The sequence below is a fragment of the Canis lupus genome, chromosome 2 (genome assembly GCF_011100685.1).
Source record: "Canis lupus familiaris isolate Mischka breed German Shepherd chromosome 2, alternate assembly UU_Cfam_GSD_1.0, whole genome shotgun sequence".
Classification (NCBI taxonomy): domain Eukaryota; kingdom Metazoa; phylum Chordata; class Mammalia; order Carnivora; family Canidae; genus Canis; species Canis lupus.
This window is the reverse complement of record NC_049223.1, coordinates 70931684-70954812: the sequence shown is the minus strand read 5'-3', so window position 1 is coordinate 70954812 and position 23129 is coordinate 70931684. Positions and strand designations below refer to the sequence as shown.

The window sequence follows — 23129 nt, the reverse complement described above, 5'->3', positions numbered from 1 at the left end:
CTGTAATAAAATTATATGAATGTGGTTACTCTCTCAAAATATTGTATTGTACTGTACTCACCCTTCCTATGATAATGTAGTGTGATAAAATGCCTCTGTGATAAGGGATGCCTGGGTGGCTCAGCAGTTGAGCATCTGCCTTCGGCTCAGGGTGTGATCCCGGGGTCCAGGGATTGAGTCCCTCTTTGGGCTCCCTGCATAGAGCCTGCTTCTCCCTCTGCCTATGTCTCTGCCTCTCTCTCTCTCTCTTTGTGTCTCTCATGAATAAATAAATAAAGTCTTTAAAAAAAATGCCTGTGTGATGAGATGAAGCGAGGTGAATGATGCAGGCATTGTGACCTAGTCTTAGGCTACTATTGATCTTCTGACTATATATCAGCAGGATCATCTGCTTCCAGATCATGGTTTACCATGGAAAGGGGGGACTACTGTACATTGTTATATATTATATATTGCATTATATATGCAGTATGTATTATGGTATATATAGTTAAAAGTTTCTTTAAATAGGTGATATATATACATGGAATAAAATTAAAAGATATAGATGAATCAGATGCAAGGTAAATCACCCTTTTACCCCATCCTTTAATTCCTTGTGTTCTTTCCAGAGATGTTCTGAGTGTACATAGATATACACATTAATTTAATATAAATATGCATTTAATACATATTTGTTTTATATGCATATTATACCTTACTATGCATATTTTATATAAATATGTATTTAATAGGTATATTTTATATGTATTTAATAAAAAATGTAACCAATATTTTAAATTTAACATAATTTAAATATTTTTAATTTAACATAGTTTAACATAACATAATTTTAATTTAACATAATGGAGTATTCTTCATTCCAACATATATAAATATATTTTGTTTAAGAATTTTTGTAATGATTACATAGTTGTAGCACAATATATATATAAGCAGTCCTTTTGATGGACATTTTGGGTTATTCTCAATAGTTTGCTATTACAAACAAGGTTGCAGTGAACATTTATATAAGTTTGAGTTCACTTATATAACTTATATAAGTGCATGCATATATATGTTCCTGTGGGTAAGTTCGTAGAAAGAGAATTAAAAAAATGAATATCTAAAATTGAAATAAGACACAGACTTTATTTTTTATTTTTTAATTTTTTTTTTATTTATTTATGAGTCAGAGAGAGAGAGAGAGAGAGAGAGAGAGGCAGAGACACAGGCAGAGGAAGAAGCAGGCTCCATGCACCGGGAGCCTGACGTGGGATTCGATCCCGGGTCTCCAGGATCACGCCCTGGGCCAAAGGCAGGCGCTAAACCGCTGCGCCACCCAGGGATCCCTAGACACAGACTTTAAGAAAAGAAATGTGCAACTGATATACAAATAAGCATACAGACTATATAAAGAATATTTCAATTAAAAAAACAAAGCACTGCAAAACATTAAAAAATAAATAAAATTGAAATAGATATTCACTAGAAAGATGTTTCCATATTAAAAGCATATAATAAAATATGGAGACTAAGTTTTGTCTTTTTTGTTTTCCTCCTAGTCATATCTTCCTTTCTCCCTGGCCATAGAGATCTATTTTCATGAGTTTGGGGTGATTTAGTCCATGTTTTTATGTTTTTTTCTTATATATCCATACCTATATACTGTAGATAATATTGCTGTGTCTGTTTTTCTGAAATTTCCCTCAGACCCATCCATCCATTTGAGTCTTTTTTGGAGGTTTGTCAGTATCTCTCTCTCCTCCCAGCTTAATTCCCTGGTTCTGAATAAGAGAGAGCTCCCCTACTCAGTGTGGCTGTCCCCCTCTGTGCCTTTCTGGAATAGTGCAGAGCAAAAACAAGTCCTTATACCTTCAAAAAAAGGAAAGAAAGAAAAAAAGAGAGAGAAATCCTTATACCTTCTATGTATTCTGAAAAATACAGATAAATAACTTACATAAATTAGTTTTTAAAAATTCTATAGGTATACCCCTTATAAATGCATCTTCTCTCCTTTCCCTGCAAGAGGTCACAACTGTTCCAAATTTTGTTTTAATGCTTTCACTGTATTTTTTAAATAGTTTTTATTACCTATGAATATATACCTAAAAATGTTGCTTTACCTTTTGAACATATGAATTTAATTACAGAATAGCTAACTTGTGACTTGCTTTTCTTACTCAATATGATTTTTGAAATTCATCTCAGTTGAAAAGAAAATTTCACAAAACAATTCTTAGTCTTTACTATGAAGGACATGCTCTGATCTATTTGTATTCTACTTCATTTTTTTAAATGCTGTTTTTGACCTACTAAACTGATTTCACAATGGATCATGATCCACAGTTTAAAAAATACTTGATTAAGGATGTATACTGAAAAGTGGAATTGCTAGATTATAGGGTATGTTTTACCAGACATTACCAAACTGCCATCCTTCACACTGATCGTAACAGTTTGCCAGTAACAGTAATGAGAGTTCTTAGTTTCCTGTGTCCTTAGAAGGCAGGACTTTTTTTCAATTATTAATTTAAAATATTTTTGACATAATTTCAGACTTAATAGAAAGTTGAAAGACTGCGACAAAGAATTCCTGAATGTCCTTTACTAAGATTCCTCAAATGTTAATATTTTTACTACATTTGCTTTGTCGTCTTTTCTGTTTATCTATCCAATTACTTATATATATATATATATACAGATGTTTTTTTCTGAACCATTTTAAAGTTGCATCGCAGCAACACTATTCACAATAGACAAAAGGGAGAAACAACCCAATGTCCATCAATGGATAATGAGTAAGCAAAATGTGGTATCTACATAGAGTGGAATATTCCTTATCCTTAATAAGGAAATACTTATACATGCTACTGTATAGATGAACAGTGAAAATATTATATTAAGTGAAAGTAGCCAAATCTTAAAGGTCATACATGATTCCATTTATTGAAGTATCCAGAATATGTAGATCTACAGAGACAAAACAGATTAGTGGTTGCCAAAAGTTGGGGTGTAGGGCGATAAGGGAGTGACTGCTCTGGATATAGAGTCTCCTGTGGGAATGATGAAAAGGTTTTGAAACTAGATGGAGATGATGTACAACATTGTCAACGTATTAAATGCCACTGAATTGTACATTAAATATACTGAATTGTATACTTTAAAATGGTTAATATTATATGAATTTCACCTATTTCACCAATAATAAGTTGCAGTCATGATACCTCTCTACCCCAAAAATATTCTAAAAACTAGGAATTTTCTTATATAGCTATAATATAGTTATTAAAAGCAGGAAACTAACATTGAAATAATACTATAACCTATAGACCTTATCAGTTGTCCCAGTAATATTCTTTATAGCAAAAGAAAGTCTATGGTGATATTTTGCATTTAGTTGGCACATCTCTTTAGTTTTTTTGACCTGGAACTTTCCCAGATCTTTAAAGTATTTTATAACATTGATAGTTTTGAAGAATCCAGACATTTGCTTCTAAGTGGTCACTTTGAGCCTGTCTGATTTTTCTTCCATGGCACATGAATCTTCAGGTTATGCACTTTGCTGGGAATGCCACTGAAGTGTTGCTGAGTTAGAAGGCAGAAATTTTAATGTTAAGACTTTTTAAAGCTTTTCCAGCCACCTTTTTATCCACTAAACATTCTCCATAAGATATTACTAATTAGGGATCCCTGGGTGGCGCAGCGGTTTAGCGCCTGCCTTTGGCGCAGGGCGTGATCCTGGGGACCCGGGATCGAATCCCACGTCGGGCTCCCGGTGCATGGAACCTGCTTCTCCCTCTGCCTATGTCTCTGCCTCTCTCTCTCTCTCTCTCTCTCTCTGACTATCATAAAAAAAAAGATATTACTAATTATATGTATCCTATTCTAGAAACAGTCACTGACAAAGGCTTAACTTTAATATTTTTTTAATTCCAAGTGATTACCTTTTTTAGTTTCTTTATTGCATTGAACCCTGAGCTAGTTTGCAGTGAACCTGAATATCTTCATTAGCAACTTGAATATCTAAACTTGAATCTCTTACATGGAAAAGAATGGGAACTGAAAATTTGGGTTCCTCTCCTTATGATTAACTGTTAACAAAATAAAAGAGTTAATAATTGGGACATTTCTGTTTAGATATGGTTATTTCTAAGACAGTTAAACTTCCTTATTTTGGGTTAAATGGAGAGAAAAATTCAGTCAGAATGCAGAAGTTTTGTGTGTGTTTTTCTTTTCATTTGATTTGTTCTAGTAACATAAGGTTATCGGTGGATCTGGATTAATAGATAATTTAATATATTAATAACTTTTTTTTCCTGGAGCTGTAGCATCCTCATATGACCTTCATAACAATGCTGTGAGACCTGTTACTTTATTTTACTCATTCACTCAACAAATATTTCTTGAGCATCTATGATCTACCAAGCACTGTTTGGACACTAGGGATACACACCAAATAAAACAGAAAAAAGTTCTTATGCTTAGTAATTCACATTTTAGTGGGAGGAGACAAAGGTTATCCTTTAGAAAAGTTAAATGTTTATATTTAACAAGTAGTACCCCTACAAAATTCAAATGGTATAAAAGAGTATACAGTGAAAATAAGTCTCATCCTATTTTCCCCATCTTCTCCATTTTCCTTCCTAAAAGTTCCCCTTCCTAGTTTCCCAACTCCTATAACTGGTTTAGTATATATTCTTATAGAGATTGTCTATGCATATATAAATGTACCCTAATATATACTTCTTTCTACCCCCCAATGTTCATGGTTGCTTTTTTTAATTTAAATTTTACTTTTTGAAAGATTTTTATTTATTAGAGAGAGCAAGGGGGGAGAGGCACAGAGAGAGGCATACTCTGTGCTGAGCAAGGAGCCTGATGCGGGGCTTGATCTCACAGCCCTGAGATCATGACCTGAGCAAAATCAAGAGTTGGATGCTTAACCAGCTGAGCCATCCAGGTGCCCATTATGGTTGTTTTCTATATGTACTGCTCTTGACCTCAAAATTTTTTCACCTAACAGTGTATCTTGGAAATATATCTTCTCTTGCTAAATAAATATATGTTTAGATTATCTCCAGATATTTGCTGTTACAACCAATATCTTATAAATATATCATTCTGACCACACTTAAACATACATATATATTTATGGAAATAGAATTGGGAGGTGTTTACCCAATATGACTACTACTCAACCATCAAAAGAAAAAATGAAACCTTGCCATTTGCAATGATGTGGATGGGCCTACAGGGTATTAGGCTAAGCAAAATAAGTCAATCTGAGAGACAATTATATGATCTTACTCATATGTGGAGTTTAAGAAACAAAACAGGATCAAAGGGAAGTGAGGAAAAAATAAAGACAAAATCAAGAGATGGAGAGAAACCATAAGGGCACTCTTACTCATAGGAAACAAACTGAGGGTTGCTGGAGGGGGGCCGGGGTGAGGTAACTGGATGTTGGACATTAAGGACGTCATGTGATGTAATGAGCACTGAGCATTATATAAGACTGTTGAATCACTAGACCCTACCTCTGAAACTAATAATATACTACATCTTAATTAATTGAATATAAATAAAATTTAAAAATAAAAAAACCACAGGAAAAAGAAAACTTTGAATATATTAGGCACTCCTAATAATCACAAACTTAGGTATAAGCATACAATTCTTTTTCTGTTTACTCTTACAGGTGTCCCCTGGAATTTCACATTTAATGTAAAGTTTTATCCACCTGATCCAGCACAGTTGACAGAAGATATAACAAGGTAAATAATTTATTAATAGTTAAATATATAATAAGTAATTCTCATTATCATAAGCTCTGGGAATTTTTCTGTTTAGAACTGAAGAGAATTAAACATAGGATGGAAAGTATCTGGTCACTTCAAGGCAGGTTTGCAAATAAGTGAGCCTAAAAGCCTCATATATCTGTGATGTGCTGGAAAGAAATTGGCAGGGGAATTAACCTTGCTTATCATGGCTACTATATCATGCTGTGTATAAGGCACCTATAAACCACATGCCATCCAAAGGGCAAGACAAAAATATAAGTGGTATAATAGCTTTGCTACTTTCTCTTTTCAATACTCTTTCCCTGTGTTTTCTGTTATAGGGATCAAAAAAGCTGAAGTCTGAATTATTATTATTATTTTTAATATTTTATTTATTCATGAGAGACAGAGAGTGAGGCAGAGTGTATAGGCAGAGGGAGAAGCAGGCTCCCTGCAGGGGACTCGCTCCCAGGACCCTGGGATCACACTCTAAGCCAAAGGCAGAGATGCTCAACCACTGAGCCACCCAGGCATCCCTGAATTATTATTATTTCATGTGTGTGTTATTATTTCTTCTCATTTCCCTTTTAAAGTGTATAATTAGGTACATAATCCTCATAAATTGAATCTTCCTCAGTAATTTTTGAGCTCAATTTATAAAATAAATCTTGTACTCTTTGAAAAAAACTTCCTGATATTAGGAAAATGACCTTAATTGGATTCTATGTAAATATTAATTAAAAAAATAAAATGGAAGAGCAGTATATTATAAAGAATACTACTTTACATATTTATATCCATAACACCTTATGTGGATCCTTATACATAGTAGGTGCTTGGCAAATGTTTGTTCAGTGGAACTGTTGGTTGCTATGAGAAACTGCATTCTAATTCTCATTTTGCTATCCACTATCTGTCTTCAGACAAATATACAGTCTCTATACCTCAGTTTTCAGATTTCTCAAATAAGGGAATAGCCTAAGTAAACTCTAAGTCTGATAAGTACAGTGAAATTTTTTTTGTTTCATTTATTTTATTTATTCATTCATTCATTCATGAGAGACAGAGAGAGAGACAGAGAGAGAGAGAGAGAGAGAGAGAGAGAGAGGCAGAGACACAGGCAGAGGGAGAAGCAGGCTCCATGCAGGGAGCCTGACATGGGACTCGATACTGGGTCTAGGATCAGACCCTGGGCTGAAGGCGGCGCTAAACCACTGAGCCACCCGGGCTGCCCCAGTACAGTGAAATTTAAAAAAAATTATTCTGGGCAGCCCCGGTGGTGCAGCGGTTTAGCGCCACCTGCAACCTAGGGTGTGATCCTGGAGACCCTGGATCAAGTCCGACGTCAGGCTCCCTGCATGGAGCCTGCTTCTCCCTCTGCCTGTGTCTCTGCCTCTCTCTCTCTCTCTCTCTGAATAAGTAAATTATCTTTAAAAAAATAAAAAATAAATAAAAAGATTATTCTTTGTCTAGTTAATCCTTAGCACATTCTTGAAGTTGAGATGCCATCTCTGCCTGAAAAAATTGTTTTGGTGATTTCTTTTTCTCAAGCAATACTTGTCTCTTCTTATTCATCTTTCTTCATTGAGGTTATGTATAAAACAGAACAAATCCCTAAAATTCTTTGCTAATTACCTACATTTTAGAGGAGTTTAAGATCCTTGTGATTTGGTTGGCATTCTTCTTTTTTAGAAAAACATGTATGTAGTGACTAATCATAGAGAGCAAAAGCGATTGTTGATGCCTACATTATTCAACATCTTATTATGGTCAAAACAAGAATATAATTCTAATTAGTACAGGAATTTACAATTTCATCATATCTCCCAGCTTTTCTGTTTGGTGAAACAGTCTGTATTAGCTCAGCTAGAAAGAGTGACTAAGGAGGTCAGGATCATAGGTGTAAACATGATACTGACAGAGATGAATGTCTAACATATGTAGGGGCACTCAGTTGGTTTGTTCTCCTGAACAGTGTTGACCCCAGTCTGAATGCCCAGCAATTTAGCACACAGGTGGAATTAATCTTACAAGATGATAGTGTGTAGAAGGCTGCATACAACTTAGCCCATCTTGAGGGGAAGAGAACTGTAACTGTTCATACCCTAGTAAAAATGTGTCAATAATGTCATCTTTATATATGAAGGACAATATCTACACATTTGGCAAAGCAGTATGATAGAGGAAGTCCAGTTTTGGAGCCAAACAGCCTTTATTACTATATGACATTGAACAAACTTAGTTTTTGAGGCTGCCTCCCTCCCCATCTGTAATCTGGTAATGATACCCACCTCTTAAGTTTTTTCGTGAAAATTAGATGAGATAATCTATATGTATTTGGTACTTAATGTACTCGGTTAAATATTAATTTCTTTTCCTCTGTCAGACTTTTCCCAACTTTACCTCTTCTTTTTCTTCCTTTTTTGTTATTGAGATATAAATGACATATGCCATTGTATTAATTTCAAGCATACAGCATAATGATTCAATATTTGCACATATTATGAAATGATCACCACAATAAGTCTAGTTCACAACCGTCACCATACATAATTACAAAAATGTTTTTCCTGGTGATGAGAATTTTGAAGATCTACTCTCTTAGCAACTTCCTCTTTCTTTTTAAATTGCCTTCCAAACATGAGTCCAACATAGTTACAGGATTGTTTGTTTAACTTTTTACATGGAAAAAATTTAAACACAGAAAAGAAAAAATAATAGTATGATGAACAATCATATACCCACCACCTAGATTGAACAATTATTAATATTATCTCATATTTATTCAATATCTCTTGTTTTTCTTCTTCTTCCCTCCCTCTCTGCTTTTCTTCCTCTTTCTCTGTATTTTGTTTTTGTTGTTGCTGACATGGTAACATTTTTTTCTCTTTTGGCTCTAGATATTATTTATGCCTTCAGCTCCGACAGGACATAGTTTCAGGACGTCTGCCCTGTTCCTTTGCAACCTTAGCATTATTAGGTTCTTACACCATCCAGTCTGAGCTGGGAGACTATGACCCAGAACTTCATGGTGCAGAATATGTTAGTGATTTTAAACTGGCCCCAAATCAGACCAAGGAACTTGAAGAGAAGGTCATGGAACTGCATAAGTCATACAGGTAAATGTCTCCAGGGTTTTTTCTCTATTTGTTTTGGCAATAAGTTTAAACCGTGGCCTGGTTTTGAATCAGTGTTTGCCGTAGAGGGGATGTGGTGCCGTAGTGTCAGCTCAGGCCCCTTCACTGTTTGACTTTGAGCAAGTCATTTAAGCCCTCTGAACCTCAGTTTTCTCATCAGAGTAACAGGTGTTGTGTTGCAGGATGAAAATTAAATGAGGTAATAGGTGTAAAGCACTAAGCACTGTGTCTGACACATAGCAGTTGCTCAATAAATGTTAGCTATTGTTGCTTTACCTCCTCACCACCCCCCAGATTTTTTTTTCCCCCAGATTTTAAACTTATTATTCTATGTTAGGTACTTTGAGACTGTTAAAGCAGGGGTTCTTAGGACTTGTGTACATGGATAGACTTCAGAGAACTGATGGAATCCCTGAAGGTATTTTGAAAAATCTTTTTTAATTTGTTGCTTTTTTCCATGGAAATTATTGATGATGTTGAGAGATGTCATAACAAAATGATCAAAAGGAAGAGCATAGGTCAGGCTGAGCTGGGTTGAGATCTTGGCTCTGTTTGGTTCTGGCCTTGTGACCTCGAGTTATTCACTTAACCTCTCAGAGCCTCAGGTTCCTTATATGTATGATGGAGCATATCATTTCAGAGGAAATAGGGTGACAGATAGGATTAGAAAAGGTAGAAAAACTTAATACAGTGTCTTACACTTTGTCAAAATTCAGTAAGTGTTAGCTAATATTCAAGTGCCAACATAATTTGTGTTTCTTCCTACTAGACATCCCATGGTTATTTGAGGGACTTGCCAATGCTAAATTTTACAGGCTGCCTTAGCTTATTAACATGATGTCTGATGTTGCCTTGAGTTAGTAGTACCCTGAGTTATGTTAGTCTGAATTAGGAGAATCCAGGTTTCTTCTAAACCAGATATTTAAAAAATTTGTAAATATGTGAAACAATGTCACTTTTTTTTACTACATTTTGGGAAAATATTGTTACTTTTCATATAAAAAAGTTACAAATGTTAAAATATGAGCTTATTACTATTTTTTAAAGATTTAATAAGTCATTTTTAAATTTTCTTAGTTTTAATTTCTAATGTAGTAAGTATTGATAGATATAACCCACATAAAGAAAAGCTCTTTGGAGTCCTCTATAATTGTTAAGAAAGTGAAGGGATCCTAAGGTCAAAAAGTTTGAGAACCACTGAACTAGACAGTGAGATAGAAGCATGGGCTCTGGAATCAGCCTGTCATACTTTGAGTTCAGATTCTATTCCTTTTTTTTTTTTTTTTTAAGATCTTATTTATTTATTCATGAGAGACACAGAGAGGGAGAAGCAGAGACACAGGAAGAGGGAGAAGCAGGCTCCATGCAAGCAGCCTGATGTGGGGCTCGAACCCAGGAATCTGGGATCACGCTCTGAGGCAAAGGCCTCAGCTGCTGAGCCACTCAGGTGTCCCAGATTCTATTCCTTATTAACTTTAAGACTCTTAGTAAATTATTTAAGCTCTCTAAGCTTTAGTTTTCTTATCTGAAAAATAAGGGTAATATTATGAATTTTGTGATTGTTAAAAATGTGATGTACTTCGCAGAGTGACTAGCATATAGTGAGAGTATTTGCTAGAATAGTAATTCTTTTTTTTTAAAGATTTTATTTATTTATTCATAGAGATGCAGAGAGAGAGAGAGAGAGAGAGAGGCAGAGACACAGGCAGAGGGAGAAGCAGGCTCCATGCAGAGAGCCTGACGTGGGACTCGATTCCGGGACTCCAGGATCATGCCCTGGGCTGCAGGCGGCGCTAAACCGCTGCGCCACCGGGGCTGCCCTAGAATAGTAATTCTTAAACCCATTTTACAAGTGATGGATGTGAATCTGGGTTTACAGAACTACTTTTTGGAACTTAACAAAATTTAAACCCAAATAAGTGAAATGACCTCAAAGGGGACAGGTAGATGTGGTCCAATTGATATTCTGTTAGGTATATGGATAGAAATTAAGCAATAATGGATCTCCATGACTAGAAAATTTAGTTGTCTGATATCTTGGAATTTACTTGCTCCTTTTTGGAAAGATTAGCACTTTTTAGAAACAAAGCTAAATGGAAAATTTAATTATGTTCAACAACATGGCATTTTTACTAATCCAGAGAAACTTCTACTGAGGCAGAAGCATTTTACTATGCATTGAAAAGTACAAGCAAATACCATCCTGTTCTCAGATAAATAGAGGACCGCCTACGTACATGGAACACTTAGTTAGTGGCCCTTTGCCCAGATAGAGACTTTGAAGTTATAATTAACACTATAAATTTATACTAACAAATCAAGCTTTAAAATTAATTGCCCTCCATTTATGGGTAGTAGGAAAGTATGTAAACTTGTCAGTTGTCTCCCACTTAATTATTTGAAATCTCAGTCCTTAATTAGGAGATGTAACAAACATTATTAAAAGGTTGTCACATAACATTGGAACTTACTGAATGGCTCTGTATCCGGACCCCACTTGCTGAAAATAAATACAGAGAAACTTTGTTTTAATTTCTCTTTTTAATGAGCAAGAGTTTTAACCAGTGCCAGAGCTTCCTAGTTAGATACTTTTGTAAGCTTTCAAGTGGTAAATTATTAGGTGGTACTGAATAAATTCTTAATGGCTTAGAGGTATATAACCTCTTCTCAGCTAGTTTATTATACTTCAAGAGTTTTGGAAGATCTAGGAGAAACCATGATCTTTAAAATTTTAAGTTGAAAATAATTTAAATTTAATTTGTGGTGTTAGATTTATAAAATATATGTGTTGTATTTGCATGTACAGTTCTGTGGGTAGTGGGATTATGAGATTTTCTTTCCTCCTCCATGTTCTTATACAATGAATTTATATGATTTTTATAATTAGAAAAAGCTTCCTGAACCATTTGTTTTGCCATTAGGCAGGGTAGAGCAAGATAGTCATCCATGCAGAGAAGCAGTCTGACCGAGATATTGGGGTCCCAGCAGAGTGGAGAGAGTAGAATATTCATGGGTAGGGGGCCAGCCTGGCATGAGAAATCAGAGCTCAAACAGTATTAAGAGAATAGTCATGTGCAGGCATATGGTGGTAGTTATCAGAGGCAGAGCATATTGAGAAGGGCATCCATATGGTGGTAAAGCCTATATGGGGTGGAGGCCATCCACATAGAGAGGTACCTGATACAGGGTATTAAAGCCTGGGCAGGATGAAGCTGTCCATGAAAGGGGTAACCTAACACCAGGAGTTAGAACCTGAATGAGGTAAGGAGGGCATCCCTGTGTGGGGAGCACTCCCACATGGGAGGGTTCAGAGTCCAGTCAAGGTGAAGAGGGCATGCATGTAAGGGAGGAGTCAGTTGCAGCAATGAGAGATTGGTTATAAACAAGGTGTTGATCAGATTAGTCAATATATTAATGATAATGGGAGTCAGGTGTTTTACTATCAGTGAAGGGAGATACATATTATGAAGAGGTAGAAACTGTAGTATTGTGTTAAAACTGGAGGTTTCAATGCTAACTCATGATGTCTTATAGATAGATGTATAAGTAGGCACACATACATACACACATACATATTAATATACTCTAACTCTACATTGTTGGGGAAAGGAGATGCTCAAAAAAATGACAGCAATGATCAGAAGGATACAGAATCCAACTTGGAGAGGTTCCCACTGACCAAATCTGGCCAATTTAAGCACTAAAATAAATAAGGAAAATAATTTATTATATTGCATTGAATAAAGTGAGAATGTATGAATCCATACTGATAAAATGAATAAATTGAAAGTTTCATAAGGAATTGGATATTCAAAAGATTCCCACAAAATAGTTATTAATTACAAAGAGATAAATAGGAATTCACAGAGGAGAAGCCTGGCAGACATCAGTGATCAAAATGAACATTGTCCATGAAGGGACGAATTGAAGTTGTATACCTGCTACCTGATAGGATACAGTGAGAACATGGAGCCACATCTGTGCTATTCCTATCAAAGATGCAAAACCTGAATCAACTTATGGAGAAACATCAGACCCAAATTGAGGGACATTCTATAGAATAACTATCTTGGATTCCTCAAAAGGTCAAGATTATGAAAGTCAAAGAAAGATTAAGGAACTGTTTCAGACTAAAGAAGAAGACCAGAGACATGAACTAAATGAAACTCATGAATGCTAACTAAACTGGGCCTTTTCTACTGTATAGAACATTTTTTTTAAATAACTGGCTAGACTTGAATGGGGTCTGAGGATTAGATAGTAGTAATGTATTAATATTTATTCCCTGCTTTGGATGGTTGCATTGAGGTTATATAGGAGAATGTCTTTGTTTATAGGAATTACACCCTATAAACGACACAGTTTTCCCAAAAATAGTAAGAGGAAAAAATTATTTGCAGTGTAGGTAACTTTTAAGTTTAAGCATGTTTCAAACATCAGCCAAACTTTAAATATAAGTATTATTTTCAACTAACAAGGAAATTCATAGTTTTAAATAAGTTAACTCTTCTACTACCTGCCCTTAATACAATTTGATTGATTGATTAACAATATCTAGTTATTTAAGTAATCTCCACCCTACATGGAGCTTGAACTCATAACCCTGAGATCAAGAGTCACATGTTCTTCCAACTGAGCCAGTCAGGTCCTCCTGCCCTTAATATAATTTTAGGATATGCTTACTTAGAGAAACATTTAAATACATGGTTTGAAACTTAAATCTGTATTTAAATTGACCCAATTAACGTCCCTTAGAGTTGGAGGAGTAAGTATAGAGAAGATTTTATCATGATTGCCTCATTTAATATTTTAAAATCTGTCTTCAAGTTTAAGTGATCAAAATTTTTCTCTTCTATGAATTGTGTATAGATGTTCCATTGTACTATCATCAGAAACCTAAAGTTGCATCAGTTGAGTGGCTGACCCTTGATTTTGGCTCAGGTCATGATCTCAGGATCTTGGAATCAATCCCCATGTTGGCTATGTGCTCAGTAGTGACTCTGCTATGGATTCTCTCCTTTCCTTGTCCTTCTGCCTCTCCATTTCTGCTCACACACACACACACACACATGCACACACTCTCTCTCTTAAATAAATAAATAAATCTTAAAAAAACTTTTTTTAAAAGGAACCTAAAGTTGCAATAATAATAAACATTTATATTTGCAAAGCAGTTTCACAACCATTTATCTCATTTTATCCTACTAGTCACTTTCATTCATTCAGCAAAGATAAAAAAGTCATTGCCTAACCTAGTCTCTGGAATTAGATATTATTATGGATCTTACTTTATAGTTAAGAGATTGAGGGGAGACACCAGGTCACCACTCTAAAGTGCAGGAGACATGATTCCAGCATGAGTAATGTGACTTAAAGTGCTGACTAAAGCTTGCTGCCTTAAACTTGAGAGTCACAACTTGCCCATGATTATGTGATCCCTCAGGGCCTATTTGTCAGCAAAATCAAAGTGCTGTAATATTCAAGCTCCGTTCCACCTTCAGAATCATAAAATTGAAGCCATTGATAATAGTAACAACAACAAAAATTATAAAATGATTGGGAGTAATCTTAACTAGAAAAGTATGTAACTTTACATGGGGGGAAAAAAAACTATAAAAACTTCCTGAGGTTTTTTTTTTCCTGTGGTTTTTAAAAGATTTTTATTTATTTGAGAGAGAAGGGGCAGAGTGAGAATCTCAAACTGACTCCACACTGAGCTCAGAACCTATCCTGGGGCTTGATCCCATGACTGTGAGACCATGACCTGTTTAGAAACCAAGAGTCAGTCGCTCAACCGACTGAGCCACCTGGGTGCCTGGTTCCTGGGGTGTTTTTAGGGACTTGAATACACAGACTTGCATATGTGTTCATTTTCCCATTCTCCTTTTGTGTGTATGTGTGTTCAATTTTAGATCTAGTAGCAAATAGAACTCAGGTGTAATGATTTAGTACTTGTGTGTGTGGGGGGGGAGGGGGTGGGTTATTTGGGGAGGCTAAGTCATTAACAAATCTGCAGACTGCCTCCTGAGATTTTGGTTGTTGTTCCAAGGAACCTTTGTTCTTTTTAATGAGGGTAAAAGACAGATGGGTTTAGAAGAGACTTTCTTCTGTTAAATGAAAAGGCCACTGCTGCTTTGTATAGTTTAAGGCGGTCCTCTGGGAAACAGCCATTTACACGGTTTTTCTTTAGGGGTGTGGCGGCATTATTGTTAGTATGAAGTTATATTTTATTGGCCTGAATTGTGTAGCACTAGGAGTGGTATCTTTTTCTCTAGAGCTCAATATAGCTCATGAGCACTTCTCAAAAGAGGGAAAAGTTATAAAGGAGAAGGTAAGACCATCACAGTGAGCATTTAGATAGTGAGACTGATTGTTTTCAAACAAATCAAATTCATTATATGCGTAGTAATGAAGACATCTTAATAACAGAGAAAGCAGCCCCATTATCTACATGCTTCTATTAACCAATTTATTTTGTTTAGATTAGTGGGCAGGACACCATCTGTTACCAGAAAATTTCTTTTCATCAAGCCTGCCCCTATTAAGAGTCGCCAGTTAAGTAACTTCAGCTGCCCTCCTGTTTAATTTCCATAATAATTCAGGAGTATGGAAAGAAAAAGGCAGCTAAGAGGATATTGTAAATTGTACCATGCCCTCAGAGGATTTAATTTGGTCACCTCCTTGGCAAGAAAAATTAGTGGGAGGAGTTTGTGTGTGTTAGAGAAAAAAGCTGAGGAGAGGGAGGGGTAGTAGAAATGATGATGGTGAGGCAGCTTTTAAGGAATTGTTTAGCAGGATACTTTTTAAAACTTTTCTTTTAATAGTTTTTTGGTGACTTTGTTTTTCTCCAAGATCTCTTTTTACTGAGGCATATTTCAATGATTTAGACACAGGTAGTGGTAAAAATCCTTTTCCCTAATATTTTATTTTCAGCACTATGAAATATATCCGTATAGGTATTGGTGTGTGTGTTTGTGTGTATATATAAATATATATATTTATATTTGTGTATGTAAAGTGCAGCTAATATATAAATGTTATTATTGTAAACGTTGGTACTGTGATGCTGAATTTTCAATTTTTATTCTACCAAAGGTCCATGACTCCAGCTCAAGCTGACCTGGAATTTCTTGAGAATGCCAAAAAGTTGTCTATGTATGGTGTTGACCTTCATAAAGCAAAGGTAATGAATGATATATTTGGCCTTTATTAATATACATGTATCAGACCTGGGTCATATAATACTTGTTGCCAACTTTTATCTGGAGTATTATAAAAACATTCAAAAGAGATGGTTCTTGTTAGAATTTTGTTTAATCTTTTTTTAAGATTTTATTTATTTGAGAGCAAGAGCGAGAATGAAAGAGAGAGAGAGAGAGAGAGAGAGAGAGAGCTAGCAGGGGGAGACACAGAGGGAGAGGAAGAAGCAGGCTCCCCACTGAGCAGAAAGCCCTGCGTGGGGCTTGATCCCAGCACCATAGGATCATGACCTGAGCTGAAGGCAGATGCTTAACTGACTGAGCCACCCCGTGCCCCTTAAGTGTATAATTTGAATTGCCCCTTTGTGATTCCACTATCAGAATGAAGTTTCACATCAAGGCCCCTATAAGGATCAAAGATATAGCAGTGAGAGCAGAAGTGATATTTTCCTAAAATGCAGATGCATTTGAAAATATAGAGTGGCAGCAAGGCATGTTTCACAACCAACATCACCTACATCAAAGTCACCTTACTTATTTAGTAAGTATGCAGATTCTCAGGGTCCTCCCAGATTTACTGAATTGCTTCGGACAAATTCTAGAACTCCCAAGTTGAATGAACATCTTAGATTACTCTTTTACACCTGAATCTGAGAACCATTGGCCTGAGGTAGTGGTTTTCAAAGTGTGGTCTTCCAGCATTTAGCATCATCCAGAACTTGTTAGAAATGCACATTTCAGGTCCCATCCCAGACCTTTTTTTTTTTTTTTTTTTTAATATTTTTTATTTATTTATTTAGGATAGTCACAGAGAGAGAGAGAGAGGCAGAGACACAGGCAGAGGGAGAAGCAGGCTCCATGCACCGGGAGCCTGACGTGGGATTCGATCCCGGGTCTCCAGGATCGCGCCCTGGGCCAAAGGCAGGCGCCAAACCGCTGCGCCACCCAGGGATCCCCCCCATCCCAGACTTAATCAGAAATGCTGCAGGTGGAGCCAAGAAATCTGATTTTACCAGCTCTCCAGGTGATTCTAATGCACATGGGATGAACCACAGTGGTTCATTTGGAAACTGCTGGGTTAGGGCATTGGAAACTTGAGCTTTTTTTTTTTTTTTTTTTTAAACTTGAGCTTTAATCCTAGTTCTGCCTAATACAACCTAAGAGGATAAACTTAAAGGAAGTTGCTTGACTTCTCTCATCTTCAGTTACTGAAATGGCCAGGGGGTGGCCAAGGGAGTGTGAGGAGTTTGTGAGGGAATGGGCTCAAGGAATGATGTGAGGTTCATTTAGAGAAACTTAACTAGGGTGCATGATGAGGGGACTCAAAACCATGTCTAGTGGGAAAGCAAAGAAATGTATACTTAGCTCATAGAAGAGAAGGTTTAGGGAAGACATAATACCTATCTTTGTGTATTGATGGATTGCTATGTGAAGTAGAGATTTTACTATGGCTCCAGATACAAAGCTAGAGCTAGTAAAATGGAAATTACAGGGAAATACTATTCAACATAATTTGACAAATTACCTAACAGAGCTTTTCTAAGATGGAAATGGGCCCCCAGCTACCATAGTAATTATTTAGTGCCTAAAACATGAAAGGTCCTGTTAGTCCAATCACACACCAGATGTTTGTCCTTTTTTCTAAATTTCTACAAAGCAGTTATTCTAACCTATCCTGGAATAGCTCCAGTGACAGAATGCTCACTACAGGGGATCCTGGGTGGCTCAGCAGCGTGATCCTGGAGTCCCGGGATCAAGTCCCACGTCGGGCTCCCTGCACGGAGCCTGCTTCTCCCTCTGCCTGTGTCTCTGCCTCTCTCTCTCTCTCTCTCTATGTGTGTGTCTCTCATGAATAAATAAATAAAATCTTAAAAAAAAAGAAAGGAATGCTCACTACCTTCTATTCTAGGGTAGGTAGAATAATTGGTAGGAATTTAGAAAGAAGGACATTCAAACATCTGATGTGTGATTGAACTAACAGGACCTTTTATATTTCTCTCGCCCTGAATAGCTGATACCTGAAGATTCTTCCTTCTTTAGATTCTATTAAATCTAATAAAAGTTTATTTTATGTTAGTGGTTTTCCTTAAAATGTTGCTCTGGATTGTTTTGGCCTGGGTGCTTCTGTGAATCTCTAAAGTAGATGGTAGAAAGATCAGAACTGAAATTGCTTAGTTTCGCTTCTCAATTCGTGCTGTAGGCTGATGTCGATGAGGTAATTATCAGGAGTAATGAGGAAGTCAGGCAGCATGTTCCTTTCCCAAATGTTGTAAAGCAAATTGTTTCTCCAAAACATATAATTAGGAGAGAGATATAGTTGTACCCACAGGCTTTAAGACGGATCTTCTGGGAAATTCTCAGTTATAGAGTCATTGAGTTAGAGTTTATTATTTTTACTTCTCACTTGTGATTGTACATAACACATATAGGCACTAATGTGTTTCTCTATACTCAATTTGGGAAAAGGAGTAGTCAAGAAACATTTAACTCTGGGTTTTGATTACCTATTTAAATAGTCATCAGTAGAGATTTACTCAGTTGAAATTTATTTTCCTATTTGAAAACACATGATTATTATTGTACATTTAATTTTTTAAAATTACTAAAGAGGCACGGAAATGTGACTTTATCTTGCTGTTCCTTCTTGACTTTGGGTTTTTATAATTTAATATACTTAACATCAATAATTAAGAGTCTGAGATTCTCTCATACTGACTTTATAGAGGAATACAGTCAACTCCTTTAACTATGATTTTTGAATGAATGACCACATTATCATAAAAAAAGTTGTGACATTTCATGGTGGTTTTGAGGGATGGCGGTGATGGCTACATTACTTCTAGGAGTTCCTTCAGTGGTAAGACGTGTGCATGTCCATGTTTCTTGGACAAGAGAAGAGCAGATGTTCACTTCACAGTGATATAGTAACATTTTTACATGGACTCAAAGTTCCATGGATTATGATTGTTAGATTAAGCTTTGCTTTTTAATGTATACTCTTGTAAGGGTTTTTGGTTATTGATATCTTCAGATTATCAAATAATATTCAACAGTGTGTTGAGCACTTTGCTGAAATTGAACTGCTAATACTATACTTTTTCAGGACTTGGAGGGAGTGGATATCATCCTAGGTGTCTGCTCTAGTGGCCTTCTGGTTTATAAAGATAAGCTGAGAATCAACCGCTTCCCTTGGCCCAAAGTTCTGAAGATTTCTTACAAACGTAGCAGCTTTTTCATCAAGATCCGTCCTGGAGAGGTACAGAATTCATGCTTCTTTCCTCCTGAATCAAATATGGACCATGTTGAAAACATCTCTTCATTCTTATTTTTCTTATGTCATCTAAGACATCTCTCTAGCTATTCAGGAGCTGGTAATTATGTTTTCTAAATTAATCAGCCCCATAATGCTTCTTATTTTCCTTACCACTAATCTGCTGGACATTTCTCGTTACATAAGCAAATATACCATGGCCAAAAGTGAATCTTGGATTAATAAAACTTGTTCCTTGTTTACTGTAGGTAAAGTCTTGATGGAAAAATATTTATAAATATTTATAAATAAAGTAGCAAGAGATTTTAAAATCATGGGGTTAAGATACTCATGTTTTGTACCACTGACACCTTACCTCGTGCAATTAAGATTTATTTGTATGTGGAGCTTCTAGTAGTTACTAAGAATGTATTCTAGGTCAAGTTCTAGATTTTTAATAGAGATAACTATTCAACTTCATACCAGACAACTCAGTTATTAATTGGTATTTAAGATTTGGGATATACTAATGCTGACCAAACTTAACTTTTACATTAAAGAGCTATGGCACAATAGAAAATTATTTAAGTAGGAATTTAAAAAGTTCTAGCTCCTACTCTGCCTCAGTCACTAGTAAACAAAATACCCAGGACAAATATAGGGCTCAGCTTCCTTATCATTTGAGTGGGATAATACCTTCTCTGTCACAGTTGATTTGAAGATCAAATGAGATGACAGCTATAAAGCTCTAAACAAGAAAGTAATGCACTAATGTAATGTGGCTTTTTTTGTGTCTGTATCACCATCTGCTGGTGGAAAATGGCTCATTATTTTAGCTTGGAAATTATTGAATGTGCAGCCTTAAAAATTTTGGATAAACTCAATGAAGCATTTACTTAATACCATCATTATTTACCTGTGCTTAGTAAAAAGGAATCAGTGTCTTCCCTCAAAAGTTTCAAATCTGAGAGGCATTCATTCACCAAATATTTATTGATTGAGGGCTTTCTTTGTACTAGGGACTATTCTAGGGTAGGACTATAATAGTGAATAAAAGAGTTCATCCGTTAACCAATCTTAGATTTTAATGTGGAAAGGCAGGACATTTACACACAGACATGCAAATAAATATGTTATTTAAGAAAGCGATTAGGAACAATGACTGGACTTTCAGAAGTGGAGTGTTAACGTCTATAGAGGATGATATAGCAGTAGTGTAATATAGTAGAAACCATGAAAGTCTGCAACTTGATAGCTATGAAAGTGAACAGATAACTTCTCTGATCTTAGTTTCTTCATGTGTAAAAATATGGTACCATCTAATCATAGCATTACTGACAATAATAGGCACTAAATATTAAATGTCAGTTTCTTTCTACCTTATAAAGTATGCTTAAGGTAGAAACAAAGAGGCAAAAGACTAGCAGTATAGTGTTTCTCAAATCCTTGGCAGGTTATGATTTGCTTCAGTCAAAGAGGTCTCCAGATAAATTAGTGGTCAATCAAAGGAAAAAAAAAAAAACACTGAATGATTTAGGAATCTGGTTTGAGCCAAAGTCTTTATTAGCTCCTCTTACTTAAAACAATTGCATAATAATGATTAATTGGAGGAATCATGCTGTCCCATTCCCTGATTATATAGTAGTCACATATCCCAGATGTACACAGTGACTAAGGAAGAGTGATGTCTGGACAGTCAAAAGGTCACTTAAGTATGTCTCAGAAAAATGTACAGTGTGTGTGTGTGTATGTATGGTGTATCTGTAGAGGGAGTGAGTTCTGAAAAAATAAGATGCATAAATAATATAAGATGCATTCCCTGGCTTTTCTGCTGTGGAAAAGTCACCTCAAGTGAGTAGATTTCTTTTGGTAAGTAAATTTCAAGTGAAAATTTTCAATTTCAATTGAAAAATTTCGATTTCTTGGAGATGCCACAGACCCGGGACCCAGAGCAGCTTGGAGGCAGTGAATAATAGCTCTTCAAGTCTGCAAAAAAAAAAAAAAAAAAAAAAAGGCCTCCAATAAAACTACATTGCAAAAAATGGGAAAGAAACAGAATGAAAAGTGTAAAAAAGTAGAAGAGGCGGAGCCTGAAGAATTTGTGGTGAAAAAGTACTGGATTGCCATATAGTGAATGGGAAGGTGGAGTATTTCTCAAGTGGAAGGGATTTACAAATGCTGACAATACTTGGGAACCTGAAGAAAATCTAGATTGTCCAGAGTTAATTGAAGCATTTGTTAATTCTCAAAAAGCTGGTAAAGAAAAAGATGGTACAAAAAAGAAAATCTTTATCTGACAGCTAATCTGATGATAGTAAATCAAAGAAGAAAAGAGATGCTGCTGCTAAACCAAGAGGCTTTGCCAGAGGTCTTGATCCTGAACGAATTAATTGGTGCCACAGACAGCAGTGGAGAACTAATGTTTCTCATGAAATGGAAAGATTCAGATGAGGCAGACTTGGTGCTGGCAAAAGAGGCAAATATGAAGTGTCCTCAAATTGTAATTGCATTTTATGAAGAGAGACTAACTTGGCACTCTTGTCCAGAAGATGAAGCTCAATAATTGTTTGTGTTGCTTTTGTGTGTGTGTGTGTGTGTGTGTGTGTGTGTGTGTACACATACACATAAAATCTGGGTCTTTGTTTTTTGATGTATTAGTGTGAGAAAATAACATTCTAATGAAAATCAAGTTTGATATGTTTGTTTTGAAGTGGTATTGGGGGAGTTGTTGGGGTTTTTTGCATCTATAGCACTGGTTACTTTGAACAAATAAAAGCTTTCTGTAGTTGTTTCCTTTATCAGAAAAGAATATTTGAGACCGTGGTATATTATCCCCCTGCATTAGAGAACACCTTTTTTAAATGTTGGGGGAAATCTTCATAGTTGTTACTCAGTTAGAATTTGTGTTTATCTCCTATATGCCTAGGGATCATTTTGGGTTTTTTTTGTTTGTTTATTTAGCACTTTTTTGTGTATATACTTAAAAAATACATACATAAGTGGTTTTCTTTTTGTTATTTTGAAACATTCACCAAAACAAAAACAGCATTTTATAACCATGGATAAGCCCATGTTTCTGGGATGCTATCATTTTCAGCAACGTAAGAATAAATCACTTAAAGTTACATTGAAATTTTTCCTGAAGCCTTAACCTTTCAAATTTTGTAATTAATTGGACAATTTAATTGTAATGTAAACAGTTTAAATTGAACAATTTAAAAGCAGCCATATTAGAATCCATATCCATAGTTCCAGTCATATAAATGCAAGTTTATTTGCAAGATCCCTGAAAAGAAAATTTTATCACCACCAACAAACTCATCCAAAGGACATTGACATGATTCATGGAGTGTCTAAGACTTTGTTCATGGAAACCTAATCATAACCAGATGGTTAGAAATGTTGGCAATTTAGCACCTGCTGGAATAAATGGGTGGACAGACTTCTATAATCCAAATTCTTGACCTGCATGTTTTTTCTTCACCCCAACTCATTCCTAACATGTAGGCTCAGTCCTCAGTATTTGAGTTACTGGTTCAGCAGAAACCAGGAAAAACAATAACTTTGTAGTCAGAATGTTACCCAACTGTATATTGTTTACTTTATTGTAAATACTAGTAAACAGTGGTCAATAAATAGTTTTATATTAAAAAAAAGAAAAAGAAAAATTTCAATTTCTTAAACTAGTAACATTCTTTTTTTATTCACAATGTACTCTTCTGTAACATCATATTCCTCTGGTACTGCATCACTTCTGTCAACTAATCATGTTTCATGTTCA

General features: G+C 35.6%; 1 protein-coding gene and 1 pseudogene across 1 annotated transcript in view; both read left to right on the top strand.

The window, feature by feature from the left end:
* The window catches only part of EPB41 (erythrocyte membrane protein band 4.1), a 108616-nt gene that overhangs the window by 23771 nt on the left and 61716 nt on the right, over positions 1–23129 (top strand). The window contains 4 exon segments of the mRNA NM_001003362.1: positions 5681–5756; positions 8663–8881; positions 15995–16082; positions 19202–19354. Of these exon segments, the coding sequence (NP_001003362.1) occupies positions 5681–5756; positions 8663–8881; positions 15995–16082; positions 19202–19354 (536 nt within the window).
* On the top strand, positions 21369–23010 carry LOC119870374 (annotated as a pseudogene).